The following is a 14,302-nucleotide window of genomic DNA, read 5'->3' on the forward strand; positions in this document are numbered from 1 at the left end:
CTAAAGACAAAAAAACCCCACACATTTCTAGCAGCAAATGTGCTACATTATAGCCATGATCTGAAATGGACAATCAACTCCGTGGAAGGTTAGTTCCTAGCATCCCATTCGACACTGTTCATTGTTTTCCATAGAATGCATAGCCACTCATTCATTATAACTTACATAATTATAAATACAATTTATGGGTTTTATACAAAAAAAAATAGTTTACAGACCATACATGTCCATTTTTGTTTGTTGGCTGTGGTGGATTGACTGCATTGTTTGAATGTTGGCATTTAATTAAAATAATGGAAATCATTCCTCTAAAACTGGCTGGCCAGCTAGCTAACACACATACAATGATTTACATTCATTATTTCTCACAATATCTTATCTTACAGCACTGGGAACCCATGGTTGGTCGACTCCCTGACCAACATGGCCGCCCTTTAGACAATCATAAGACGGTTCACGGCCCTTCTAGTATTCTAATTCTATGGTCCAGAGCCACCGAAAATGTCCGTCTGTGTTGCGGCTCGTTCGGGACGGGGGATTTCGCCAGGAAACAATACACATTTAACCCCTGAAGAAGACAGACACAAGCCACACATTCTGACAACCTAGAGTACTATCCCCCAGGAAGGAGTGTCGAGTTGGTGTGTTGGAGCGACACCAACGAAATAAACGGGAGTTTACAGTAACCGCTCTTCCGCTGTGATGTCGGGTCCTGGGTCTCGGAGGACCGGGTCCAGCATCAAAATCCGCCTGACAGGTAAAACTAACTAAAACACCGTGAAAGCGCTTACGGTTTCATTTTTGTATTATTCGGGATTTAAAAGCCTGTAACAAGGGGGGGTGGACAGAGCTACATTTCCGAGCCTGTCATGGCGCCAGCGACACTGGACAGGGTTCACATCCGGGGGATTTCTCTATTTACTGACATCTAACGTTACGTACAATAGGTAACGTTAACTAGGCCTTAACTCTTATTAGTTAGTTCGAATAACTCAACACACGGATGAGGATAGTTACTTCGTTAACGTTATTAACTAGCTATTTAGATTGAAAGGCGTCTAATATTCGCCTGATTTAACAGGCAGGCTTGTCTCTGCCAAATGCCATTGTAACAGCCTCGTCCAAGGTGTTTGGCTAGTTAACTAACGGGAACAGTTAGTTAGTAGGTTAGTCATGAGCTGAATAATACTCTGTTTAGTTGACCAGTGTCCTAACTAGACCTAACCAGTGTCCTAACTAGACCTAACCAGTGTCCTCCTGCCACAGTGTCCTAACTAGACCTAACCAGTGTCCTAACTAGACCTAACCAGTGTCCTCCTAGACCAACAGTGTCCTCCTGACCTAACCAGTGTCCTCCCTAACTAGACCAACAGTGTCCTAACTAACCAGTGTCCTAACTAGACCTAACCAGTGTCCTCCTGCCACGGTGACCTAACCAGTGTCCTCCTGGCACGGTGGCCTAACTAGACCTAACCAGTGTCCTAACTAGACCTAACCAGTGTCCTAACTAGACCTAACCAGTGTCCTCCTGCCACGGTGTCCTAACTAGACTATTCAGGAGCTATTCTAGCGAACTACTTCCCCTATAACTGACCTGCTCTCTACATTACCAAGATATCTAACCTGACTAACCAGCTAGTGTTTAGAGATGTAGCTAGCTAGCTAGCTAGCTAGCTAGCTAACTGATCTCAAAGCAGCTAGTTGGTTTCTAGAGCAAATGAAGCCGCTAAACTAAGTTAACTAATGTATACTCAGTAACGTTGACTAGCACCTAGATATTTTTTATTTTATTTTTTATAGTTGGCTCGTTAGTAGTTAGCCGATAACGTTAGTTAGCCAGACAATTCATCTGCTGAGTGTGTTTAGTAAACATGTCACACCCAGAGTGTTGGCACACGTCTATTAGATAGCAAACCACACACAGTGTTGCTGTGTGAACCAGTGGACGAAGCTCAGTCCAGACTGCAGAAAGACATCATGTGAATAGAGACCCAGCCAGTCTGCACGGCTTCCATTAACTACTACAGTAACAGACATTGTTCCAGCTGTGTATCCAAATGAGACCTGTATCTGTCACAAACAACAGGTGAGTCAGAGAGACAACAGGTGGGTTAGGGTCAGAGAGAGACAACAGGTGGGTTAGGGTCAGAGAGAGACAACAGGTGGGTTAGGGTCAGAGAGAGACAACAGGTGGGTTAGGGTCAGAGAGAGACAACAGGTGGGTTAGGGTCAGAGAGAGACAACAGGTGGGTTAGGGTCAGAGAGAGACAACAGGTGGGTTAGGGTCAGAGAGAGACAACAGGTGGGTCAGAGAGAGACAACAGGTGGGTCAGAGAGAGACAACAGGTGGGTTAGGGTCAGAGAGAGACAACAGGTGGGTCAGAGAGAGACAACAGGTGGGTTAGGGTCAGAGAGAGACAACAGGTGGGTTAGGGTCAGAGAGAGACAACAGGTGGGTTAGGGTCAGAGAGAGACAACAGGTGGGTTAGGGTCAGAGAGAGACAACAGGTGGGTTAGGGTCAGAGAGAGACAACAGGTGGGTTAGGGGTCAGAGAGAGACAACAGGTGGGTTAGGGTCAGAGAGAGACAACAGGTGGGTTAGGGTCAGAGAGAGACAACAGGTGGGTTAGGGGGTCAGAGAGAGACAACAGGTGGGTTAGGGTCAGAGAGAGACAACAGGTGGGTTAGGGTCAGAGAGAGACAACAGGTGGGTTAGGGTCAGAGAGAGACAACAGGTGGGTTAGGGTCAGAGAGAGACAACAGGTGGGTTAGGGTCAGAGAGAGACAACAGGTGGGTTAGGGTCAGAGAGAGACAACAGGTGGGTTAGGGTCAGAGAGAGACAACAGGTGGGTTAGGGTCAGAGAGAGACAACAGGTGGGTTAGGGTCAGAGAGAGACAACAGGTGGGTTAGGGTCAGAGAGAGACAACAGGTGGGTTAGGGTCAGAGAGAGACAACAGGTGGGTTAGGGTCAGAGAGAGACAACAGGTGGGTTAGGGTCAGAGAGAGACAACAGGTGGGTTAGGGTCAGAGAGAGACAACAGGTGGGTCAGGGTCAGAGAGAGACAACAGGTTAGGGTTAGGGTCAGAGAGAGACAACAGGTGGGTTAGGGTCAGAGAGAGACAACAGGTGGGTTAGGGTCAGAGAGAGACAACAGGTGGGTTTAGGGTCAGAGAGAGACAACAGGTGGGTTAGGGTCAGAGAGAGACAACAGGTGGGTTAGGGTCAGAGAGAGACAACAGGTGGGTTAGGGTCAGAGAGAGACAACAGGTGGGTTAGGGTCAGAGAGAGACAACAGGTGGGTTAGGGTCAGAGAGAGACAACAGGTGGGTTAGGGTCAGAGAGAGACAACAGGTGGGTTAGGGTCAGAGAGAGACAACAGGTGGGTTAGGGTCAGAGAGAGACAACAGGTGGGTTAGGGTCAGAGAGAGACAACAGGTGGGTTAGGGTCAGAGAGAGACAACAGGTGGGTTAGGGTCAGAGAGAGACAACAGGTGGGTTAGGGTCAGAGAGAGACAACAGGTGGGTTAGGGTCAGAGAGAGACAACAGGTGGGTTAGGGTCAGAGAGAGACAACAGGTGGGTTAGGGTCAGAGAGAGACAACAGGTGGGTTAGGGTCAGAGAGAGACAACAGGTGGGTTAGGGTCAGAGAGAGACAACAGGTGGGTTAGGGTCAGAGAGAGACAACAGGTGGGTTAGGGTCAGAGAGAGACAACAGGTGGGTTAGGGTCAGAGAGAGACAACAGGTGGGTTAGGGTCAGAGAGAGACAACAGGTGGGTTAGGGTCAGAGAGAGACAACAGGTGGGTTAGGGTCAGAGAGAGACAACAGGTGGGTTAGGGTCAGAGAGAGACAACAGGTGGGTTAGGGTCAGAGAGAGACAACAGGTGGGTTAGGGTCAGAGAGAGACAACAGGTGGGTTAGGGTCAGAGAGAGACAACAGGTGGGTTAGGGTCAGAGAGAGACAACAGGTGGGTTAGGGTCAGAGAGAGACAACAGGTGGGTTAGGGTCAGAGAGAGACAACAGGTGGGTTAGGGTCAGAGAGAGACAACAGGTGGGTTAGGGTCAGAGAGAGACAACAGGTGGGTTAGGGTCAGAGAGAGACAACAGGTGGGTTAGGGTCAGAGAGAGACAACAGGTGGGTTAGGGTCAGAGAGAGACAACAGGTGGGTTAGGGTCAGAGAGAGACAACAGGTGGGTTAGGGTCAGAGAGAGACAACAGGTGGGTTAGGGTCAGAGAGAGACAACAGGTGGGTTAGGGTCAGAGAGACAACAGGTGGGTTAGGGTCAGAGAGAGACAACAGGTGGGTTAGGGTCAGAGAGAGACAACAGGTGGGTTAGGGTCAGAGAGAGACAACAGGTGGGTTAGGGTCAGAGAGAGACAACAGGTGGGTTAGGGTCAGAGAGAGACAACAGGTGGGTTAGGGTCAGAGAGAGACAACAGGTGGGTTAGGGTCAGAGAGAGACAACAGGTGGGTTAGGGTCAGAGAGAGACAACAGGTGGGTTAGGGTCAGAGAGAGAGACAACAGGTGGGTTAGGGTCAGAGAGAGACAACAGGTGGGTTAGGGTCAGAGAGAGACAACAGGTGGGTTAGGGTCAGAGAGAGACAACAGGTGGGAAAAAACAGGTTAGGGTAAAGAGAGACAACAGGTGGGTTAAAGAATCAGGTGAGAGACAACAGGGTTAGGGTCAGGAGAGAGACAACAGGTGGGTTAGGAGTCAGAGAGAGGTGAGAGGAGAGAGAGACAACAGGTGGGTTAGGGTCAGAGAGAGACAACAGGTGGGTTAGGGAGAGAGAGAGAGACAACAGGTGGGTTAGGGTCAGAGAGAGACAACAGGTGGGTTAGGGTCAGAGAGAGACAACAGGTGGGTTAGGGTCAGAGAGAGACAACAGGTGGGTTAGGGTCAGAGAGAGACAACAGGTGGGTTAGGGTCAGAGAGAGACAACAGGTGGGTTAGGGTCAGAGAGAGACAACAGGTGGGTTAGGGTCAGAGAGAGACAACAGGTGGGTTAGGGTCAGAGGAGAGAACAACTGTGGGTCAGGAGAGAGAGACAACAGGTGGGTTAGGGTCAGAGAGAGACAACAGGTGGGTTAGGAGGATGAGAGAGACAACAGGTGGGTCAGGAGAGAGAGAGACAGGTGGGAGGGTCAGGAGAGACAACAGGTGGGTTAGGGTCAGAGAGAGACAACAGGTGGGTCAGAGAGAGACAACAGGTGGGTTAGGGTCAGAGAGAGACAACAGGTGGGTTAGGGTCAGAGAGAGACAACAGGTGGGTTAGGGGAGAGAGAGACAACAGGTGGGTTAGGGTCAGAGAGAGAGAGAACAGGTGGGTTAGGGTCAGAGAGAGACAGACAGGTGGGTTAGGGTCAGAGAGAGACAACAGGTGGGTCAGAGAGAGGTGGGTTAGGGTCAGAGAGAGACAACAGGTGGGTCAGGGAGACAACAGAGAGGTTAGGGTCAGAGAGAGACAACAGGTGGGTTAGGGTCAGGTGGGTCAGAGAGACAACAGGTGGGAGGAGGGTGGGTTAGGAGAGAGAGACAACAGGTGGAGTTAGGGTCAGAGAGAGACAACAGGTGGGTTAGGGTCAACAGGAGGGTTAGGGCCCTTAGTCAGAGAGGAGAAAAATAATAACACGAGGAATAAAATACACAACAGTAAAAGAATAACATGGTGAGGAAGCTGTGGGGAGGAGACAGGACAGGAGGAGAGAGGAGGAGGAGAGAGAGACAACAGGAGGAGGAGAGAGAGGAGAGAGGAGGGTTAGGGGAGGAGAGAGGAGGAGAGAGGAGGAGGAGAGAGGAGGAGAGAGGAGGAGCGAGAGACCATTTAATACTCTCAATGAGACCAGGTCACCACAGACACACACTGAAATACACTACACACACATACACAGGATAGATGCTGAGAGAAGCTGTGGGGAGGAGGAGGAGAGAGAAGCTGTGGGGAGGAGGAGAGAGAGAAGCTGTGAGGAGGAGGATGAGAGAGAAGCTGTGAGGAGGAGGAGGAGAGAGAAGCTGTGGGGATGAGGAGGAGAGAGAGACAAGCTGTGAGGAGGAGAGGAGGAGAGAGAAGCTGTGGGGAGGAGGAGAGACAAAGCTGTGGGGAGGAGGAGGAGAGAGAAAGCTGTGGGGAGGAGGAGAGAGAGAGAAGCTGTGGGGAGGAGGAGGAGAGAGAAAGCTGTGGGGAGGAGGAGGAGGAGAGAGAAGCTGTGGGGAGGACAGAAGCTGTGGGAGGGGAGAGAGAAGCTGTGGGAGGAGGAGGAGAGAGAAGCTGTGGGTTAGGAGGAGGAGAGAGAAGCTGTGGGGAGGAGGAGGAGAGAGAGAACTGTGGGGAGGAGGAGGAGAGAGAAGCTGTGGGGAGGAGGAGGAGAGAGAAGCTGTGGGGAGGAGGAGGAGAGAGAAGCTGTGGGGAGGAGGAGGAGAGAGAAGCTGTGGGGAGGAGGATGAGGAGGAGAGAGAAGCTGTGAGGAGGAGGAGAGAGAGAAGCTGTGAGGAGGAGGAGAGAGAAGCTGTGGGGAGGAGGAGGAGAGAGAAGCTGTGGGGAGGGAGGAGGAGAGAAGCTAGGAGGAGGAGAGAGAAGCTGTGGGGAGGAGGAGGAGAGAGAAGCTGGGAGGAGGAGGAGAGAGAAGCTGTGGGGAGGAGGAGGAGAGAGAAGCTGTGAGGAGGAGGAGGAGGAGAGAGAAGCTGTGGGGAGGAGGAGGAGAGAGAAGCTGTGAGGAGGAGGAGGAGAGAAGCTGTGAGGAGGAGGAGAGAGAAGCTGTGGGGAGGAGGAGGAGAGAGAGAAGCTAGGAGGAGGAGAGAGAAGCTGTGGGGATGAGGAGGAGAGAGAGAAGCTGTGAGGAGGAGGAGAGAGAGAGCTGTGGGGAGGAGGAGAGAGAGAAGCTGTGGGAGGAGAGAGGAGGAGGGAGAGAGAAGCTGTGAGGAGGAGGAGGAGAGAGAAGCTGTGAGGAGGAGGAGGAGAGAGAAGCTGTGAGGAGGAGGAGAGAGAAGCTGTGAGGAGGAGGAGAGAGAAGCTGTGAGGAGGAGGAGGAGGAGAGAGAAGCTGTGAGGAGGAGGAGAGAGAAGCTGTGAGGAGGAGGAGAGAGAAGCTGTGAGGAGGAGGAGGAGAGAGAAGCTGTGGGGAGGAGGAGGAGAGAGAAGCTGTGAGGAGGAGGAGGAGAGAGAGAAGCTGTGAGGAGGAGGAGAGAGAAGCTGTGGGGAGGAGGAGAGAGAAGCTGTGAGGAGGAGGAGAGAGAGCTGTGAGGAGGAGGAGAGAGAAGCTGTGAGGAGGAGGAGAGAGAAGCTGTGGGGAGGAGGAGGAGAGAGAGCTGTGGGGAGGAGGAGAGAGAGAAGCTGTGAGGAGGAGAGAGAGAAGCTGTGAGGAGGAGGAGAGAGAAGCTGTGGGAGGAGGAGAGAGAGAAGCTGTGAGGAGGAGGCTGTGGGGAGGAGGAGAGAGAAGCTGTGAGGAGGAGGAGAGAAGCTGTGAGGAGGAGGAGGAGAGAAGCTGTGGGGAGGAGGAGGAGAGAGAGAAGCTGTGGGGAGGAGGAGGAGAGAGAAGCTGTGGGAGGAGCTGTGGGGAGGAGGAGAGAAGCTGTGGAGGAGGAGAGAGAGAAGCTGTGAGGAGGAGGAGAGAGAAGCTGTGAGGAGGAGGAGAGAGAAGCTGTGGAGGAGGAGAGGAGATGAAGCTGTGAGGAGGAGAGAGAGAAGCTGTGAGGAGGAGGAGAGAGAAGCTGTGGGGAGGAGGAGAAGAGGGAGCTGTGGGAGAGAAGCTGTGAGGGAGGAGGAAGCTGAGGAGGAGAGAGAAGCTGTGGGAGGAGGAGGGAGATAGGAGAAGCTGTGAGGAGGAGGAGATGAGAGAGAAGCTGTGGGGAGGAGAAAGGGAGGAGAGAGAAGCTGTGAGGAGGAGGAGAGAGAAGCTGTGGGGAGGAGGAGGAGAGAGAAGCTGTGAGGAGGAGGAGGAGCTGAGAGGAGAGCTGTGAGGAGCTGTGAGGATGAGAGAGAGAAGCTGTGGGGAGGAGAGGAGAGAAGCTGTGGAGGAGGAGGAGAGAGAGAAGCTGTGAGGAGGAGGAGAGAGAAGCTGTGAGGGGAGGAGAGAAGGAGAGAAGCTGTGAGGAGGAGAGAAGCTGTGAGGAGGAGAAGCTGTGAGGAGGAGGAGCTGTGGGGGAGGAGGAGAGAGAAGCTGTGAGGAGGAGGAGAGAGAAGCTGTGGGAGGAGGAGAGAGAGAAGCTGTGGGGAGGAGGATGAGAGAGAAGCTGTGGGAGGAGAGAGAAGCTGGAGGAGGAGGAGGAGAAGAAGCTGTGGGAGGAGGAGAAGCTGTGAGAGAGAAGAGAAGCTGTGGGGAGGAGGAGAGAGAAGCTGTGGGGAGGAGGATGAGAGAGAAGCTGTGGAGGAGATGAGAAGCTGAGGAGGAGGAGAGAGAAGCTGTGAGGAGGAGGAGAGAGAAGCTGTGAGGAGGATGAGAGAGGAGGAGCTGAGAAGCTGAGGAGGAGGAGAGAGAAGCTGTGAGGGAGGAGGAGAGCTGTGAGAAGGTGAGGAGGAGGAGAGGAGAGAAGCTGTGGGAGGAGGAGGAGGAGAGAGAGCTGGGGGGAGAGGGAGAGAAGCTGTGGGAGAGGAGGAGAGGAAGCTGTGGGAGGAGGAGGAGAGAGAGGAGGAAGCTGTGGAGGAGGAGGGAGAGAGAGGGAAGCTGTGAGGAGGAGGAGAGAGAAGCTGAGGAGGAGGAGGAGAAGGGAGGAGGAGAGGAGAGAAGAGGGAAGCTGTGGGAGGAGGAGGAGAGGTGAAGAGCTGTGGGGAGGAGAGAGATGAAGAGGGAAGCTGTGGGGAGAAAGGGAGGGAGATGAAGAGGGAAGCTGTAGGGAGGAGGAGGGAGAGAAGGAGGGAAGCTGTGGGAGAGAAAGGGAGGGAGATGAAGAGGGAAGCTGTGGGGAGAGAAAGGGAGGGAGATGAAGAGGGAAGCTGTGGGAGAGAAAGGGAGGGAGGTGAAGAGGGAAGCTGTGGGAGAGAAAGGGAGGGAGATGAAGAGAGAGAAGCTGTGGGAGGTGAAGAGAGAAGCTGTGGGGAGGTGAAGAGACATCTCTTGATTGGCTTACAGCAGCCAGTCACTGATCTGATAGGCTGTCAGGCTGTCTGTAGTAACATCTGTTTGGTTGACTGACAGTTGTCTGTTCTGTGTTTTTAGTCTTATGTGCCAAGAACCTTGCAAAGAAAGACTTCTTCCGTAAGTATCTCTGATCCCTCCTCTCTGTCTGTCTCCTTCTGTAAGTATCTCTGATCCCTCCTCTCTCTCTGTCTCCTTCTGTAAGTATCTCTGATCCCTCCTCTCTGTCTGTCTCCTTCTGTAAGTATCTCTGATCCCTCCTCTCTGTCTGTCTCCTTCTGTAAGTATCTCTGATCCCTCCTCTCTGTCTGTCTCCTTCTGTAAGTATCTCTGATCCCTCCTCTCTGTCTGTCTCCTTCTGTAAGTATCTCTGATCCCTCCTCTCTGTCTGTCTCCTTCTGTAAGTATCATTTACATTACATTTAAGTCATTTAGCAGACGCTCTTATCCAGAGCGACTTATCTCTGATCCCTCCTCTCTGTCTGTCTCCTTCTGTAAGTATCTCTGATCCCTCCTCTCTGTCTGTCTCCTTCTGTAAGTATCTCTGATCCCTCCTCTCTGTCTGTCTCCTTCTGTAAGTATCTCTGATCCCTCCTCTCTGTCTGTCTCCTTCTGTAAGTATCTCTGATCCCTCCTCTCTGTCTGTCTCCTTCTGTAAGTATCTCTGATCCCTCCTCTCTTCTGTATCTCTGATCCTCCTCTCTGTCTGTCTCCTTCCGTAAGTATCTCTGATCCCTCCTCTCTGTCTGTCTCCTTCTGTAAGTATCTCTGATCCCTCCTCTCTGTCTGTCTCCTTCCGTAAGTATCTCTGATCCCTCCTCTCTGTCTGTCTCCTTCTGTAAGTATCTCTGATCCCTCCTCTCTGTCTGTCTCCTTCTGTAAGTATCTCTGATCCCTCCTCTCTGTCTGTCTCCTTCCGTAAGTATCTCTGTCTCCATCTTTCTTTCTGTCTTCCTCTCTCTTTCACATTCTACTTTATAACAAGTGTGTGTGTGTGTGTGTGTGTGTGTGTGTGTGTGTGTGTGTGTGTGTGTGTGTGTGTGTGTGTGTGTGTGTGTAGGGTTGCCGGACCCATTTGCAAAGGTAGTGGTGGATGGATCAGGACAGTGTCATTCTACAGACACAGTGAAGAGCACTCTGGACCCCAAATGGAACCAACACTATGACCTGTGAGTAAACCCACTGAAACCCACTGCGGCACACTGAAACCCACCCAAACCCACTGAAACCCACTGCGGCACACTGAAACCCACCCAAACCCACTGAAACCCACTGCGGCCCACTGAAACCCACACACCCACTGAAACCCACACACCCACTGAAACCCACTGAAACCCACTGCGGCCCACTGAAACCCACTGAAACCCACACACCCACTGAAACCCACTGAAACCCACTGAAACCCACACACCCACTGAAACCCACACACCCACTGAAACCCACTGAAACCCACTGCGGAAACCCACTGAAACCCACTGAAACCCACACACCCACTGAAACCCACTGAAATCCACTGAAACCCACACACCCACTGAAACCCACACACCCACTGAAACCCACTGAAACCCACTGAAACCCACACACCCACTGAAACCCACTGAAACCCATTGAAACCCACTGGAACCCACTGGAACCCACACACCCACTGAAACCCACTGGAACCCACACACCCACTGAAACCCACTGGAACCCACACACCCACTGAAACCCACTGGAACCCACACACCCACTGAAACCCACTGAAACCCACTGCGGCCCACTGAAACCCACTGAAACCCACTGAAACCCACTGCGGCACACTGAAACCCACTGAAACCCACTGAAACCCACTGACACCCACTGACACCCACTGACACCCACTGAAACCCACTGAAACCCACTGAACAGCAAAATAAAGTTCTGAAACCCACTGAAACCCACTGAAACCCACTGCGGCACACTGAAACCCACTGATTTCATTTCCCTTCCACTGAAACCCACACACCCACTGAAACCCACTGAAACCCACTGCGGCACACTGAAACCCACTGAAACCCACTGAAACCCACTGAACCCACTGCGGCACACTGAAACCCACTGAAACCCACTGAAACCCACACACCCACTGAAACCCACTGAAACCCACTGAACAGCAAAATAAAGTTCTGATCCGTTGTTGATATCTGTGTTGCTACCATTTTTGTTGTGTTGCTAGCATTCTGCACTGAGATGCTGGGTCAGAGAATTCAGGGCGGTCACAGTGGGCGTTGAGTTATTGAGCAAGAGGGGCTGATTTCATTTCCCTTCCATTGATGACTTGTTTATATTTTACTGCTCTCTCTTCTTGTCCGTTGTCTGTACCGTGCTGTGTTGTCATGTTGTGTTGTCATGTTGTGTTGCTACCGTGCTGTGTTGTCATTAGTTGTTGTCATGTTGTTGTGTTGCTACCATGTTGTTGTTGTGTTGCTAGCATGCTGTGTTGTCATGTTGTGTTGCTACCATGCTGTGTTGTCATGTTGCGTTGCTACCGTGCTGTGTTGTCAATAGTTGCTGCCATGTTGTTGTGTTGCTACCGTGCTGTGTTGTCATTAGTTGCTGCCATGTTGTTGTGTTGCTACCGTGCTGTGTTGCTCCATGTTGTTGTTGTCATGTTGTTGTGTTGCTACCATGTTGTTGTTGTGTTGCTAGCATGCTGTGTTGCTACCATGTTGTTGTTGTGTTGCTAGCATGCTGTGTTGCTACCATGTTGTTGTGTTGTTGCTAGCATGCTGTGTTGCTACCATGTTGTTGTGTTGCTAGCATGCTGTGTTGCTACCATGTTGTTGTGTTGCTAGCACGCTGTGTTGCTACCATGTTGTTGTTGTGTTGCTAGCATGCTGTGTTGCTACCATGTTGTTGTTGTGTTGCTAGCATGCTGTGTTGCTACCATGTTGTTGTTGTGTTGCTAGTTGTTGTTGTGTTGCTAGCATGCTGTGTTGCTACCATGTTGTTGTTGTGTTGCTAGCATGCTGTGTTGCTACCATGTTGTTGTGTTGCTAGCATGCTGTGTTGCTACCATGTTGTTGTGTTGCTAGCATGCTGTGTTGCTACCATGTTGTTGTGTTGTCTGTTCACCGAGGCAGCAGACGGTCTGTTCACCGAGGCGGCAGACGGTCTGTTCACCGAGGCGGCGGACGGTCTGTTCACCGAGGCGGCGGACGGTCTGTTCACCGAGGCGGCGGACGGTCTGTTCACCGAGGCGGCGGACGGTCTGTTCACCGAGGCGGCGGACTGTCTGTTCACCGAGGCGGCGGACGGTCTGTTCACCGAGGCGGCGGACGGTCTGTTCACCGAGGCGGCGGACGGTCTGTTCACCGAGGCGGCAGACGGTCTGTTCCACCGAGGCGGCAGACGGTCTGTTCACCGAGGCGGCAGACTGTCTGTTCACCGAGGCGGCAGACGGTCTGTTCACCGAGGCGGCAGACGGTCTGTTCACCGAGGCGGCAGACGGTCTGTTCACCGAGGCGGCAGACTGTCTGTTCACCGAGGCGGCAGACGGTCTGTTCCACCGAGGCGGCAGACGGTCTGTTCCACCGAGGCGGCAGACTGTCTGTTCCACCGAGGCGGCAGACTGTCTGTTCCACCGACTGGTTCCACCGGGCGGCAGACTGTCTGTTCACCGAGGCGGCAGACGGTCTGTTCCACCGAGGCGGCAGACGGCGGCAGACTGTCTGTTCTGGAAGGTCTTCTGCCTGTAGGGACATTGTTTTATGAACATAATGCACAGTTTCAACATTTCTACATGCCGTGAAGTTCAAATCAAATGTATTTGTCACCTGGTTAGCAGATGATAATGGTCACATGGTTAGCAGATGTTAATGGTCACATACACATGGTTAGCAGATGTTAATGGTCACATGGTTAGCAGATGTTAATGGTCACCTGGTTAGCAGATGTTAATGGTCACCTGGTTAGCAGATGTTAATGGTCACATACACATGGTTAGCAGATGTTAATGGTCACATTTTAGCAGATGTTAATGGTCAAATGTACATGGTTAGCAGATGATAATGGTCACATGGTTAGCAGATGTTAATGGTCACATGGTTAGCAGATGTTAATGGTCACATGGTTAGCAGATGTTAATGGTCACATGGTTAGCAGATGTTAATGGTCACATACACATGGTTAGCAGATGTTAATGGTCACATGGTTAGCAGATGTTAATGGTCACATACACATGGTTAGCAGATGTTAATGGTCACATGGTTAGCAGATGTTAATGGTCACATACACATGGTTAGCAGATGGTAATGGTCACATGGTTAGCAGATGTTAATGGTCACATGGTTAGCAGATGTTAATGGTCACATGGTTAGCAGATGTTAATGGTCACATGGTTAGCAGATGTTAATGGTCACATACATGGTTAGCAGATGTTAATGGTCACACATGGTTAGCAGATGTTAATGGTCACATGGTTAGCAGATGATAATGGTCACATGGTTAGCAGATGTTAATGGTCAGATGGTAATGGTCACATGGTTAGCAGATGTTAATGGTCACATGGTTAGCAGATGTTAATGGTCACATGGTTAGCAGATGTTAATGGTCACATGGTTAGCAGATGTTAATGGTCACATGGTTAGCAGATGTTAATGGTCACATGGTTAGCAGATGTTAATGGTCACATGGTTAGCAGATGTTAATGGTCACATACACATGGTTAGCAGATGTTAATGGTCACATACACATGGTTAGCAGATGGTAATGGTCACATGGTTAGCAGATGTTAATGGTCACCTGGTTAGCAGATGTTAATAGTCACATACACATGGTTAGCAGATGTTAATGGTCACATGGTTAGCAGATGATAATGGTCACATACACCACATGGTTAGCAGATGATAATGGTCACATGGTTAGCAGATGTTAATGGTCACATACACATGGTTAGCAGATGGTAATGGTCACATGGTTAGCAGATGTTAATGGTCACATGGTTAGCAGATGTTAATGGTCACATGGTTAGCAGATGATAATGGTCACATGGTTAGCAGATGTTAATGGTCACATGGTTAGCAGATGATAATGGTCACATGGTTAGCAGATGTTAATGGTCACATGGTTAGCAGATGTTAATGGTCACATGGTTAGCAGATGATAATGGTCACATGGTTAGCAGATGTTAATGGTCACATACACATGGTTAGCAGATGTTATTGGTCACATACACATGGTTAGCAGATGATAATGGTCACATGGTT

The 14,302-nt window shown here is 51.1% G+C and overlaps 1 protein-coding gene across 1 annotated transcript in view; it reads left to right on the forward strand.

The window, feature by feature from the left end:
* The first annotated feature begins 459 nt into the window (after positions 1-459).
* LOC135568996 (E3 ubiquitin-protein ligase SMURF1-like) overlaps positions 460-14,302 on the forward strand; it is a 24,756-nt gene continuing 10,913 nt past the window's right edge. The window contains exons 1-3 of the mRNA XM_065015787.1: positions 460-757; positions 9,159-9,197; positions 10,138-10,246. Coding sequence (XP_064871859.1) covers positions 703-757; positions 9,159-9,197; positions 10,138-10,246 — 203 coding nt within the window. The 5' untranslated portion in view covers positions 460-702. The remainder of the gene's footprint in view (positions 758-9,158; positions 9,198-10,137; positions 10,247-14,302) is intronic.

This window comes from Oncorhynchus nerka, unplaced genomic scaffold (assembly GCF_034236695.1).
Source record: "Oncorhynchus nerka isolate Pitt River unplaced genomic scaffold, Oner_Uvic_2.0 unplaced_scaffold_1269, whole genome shotgun sequence".
Lineage (NCBI taxonomy): Eukaryota > Metazoa > Chordata > Actinopteri > Salmoniformes > Salmonidae > Oncorhynchus > Oncorhynchus nerka.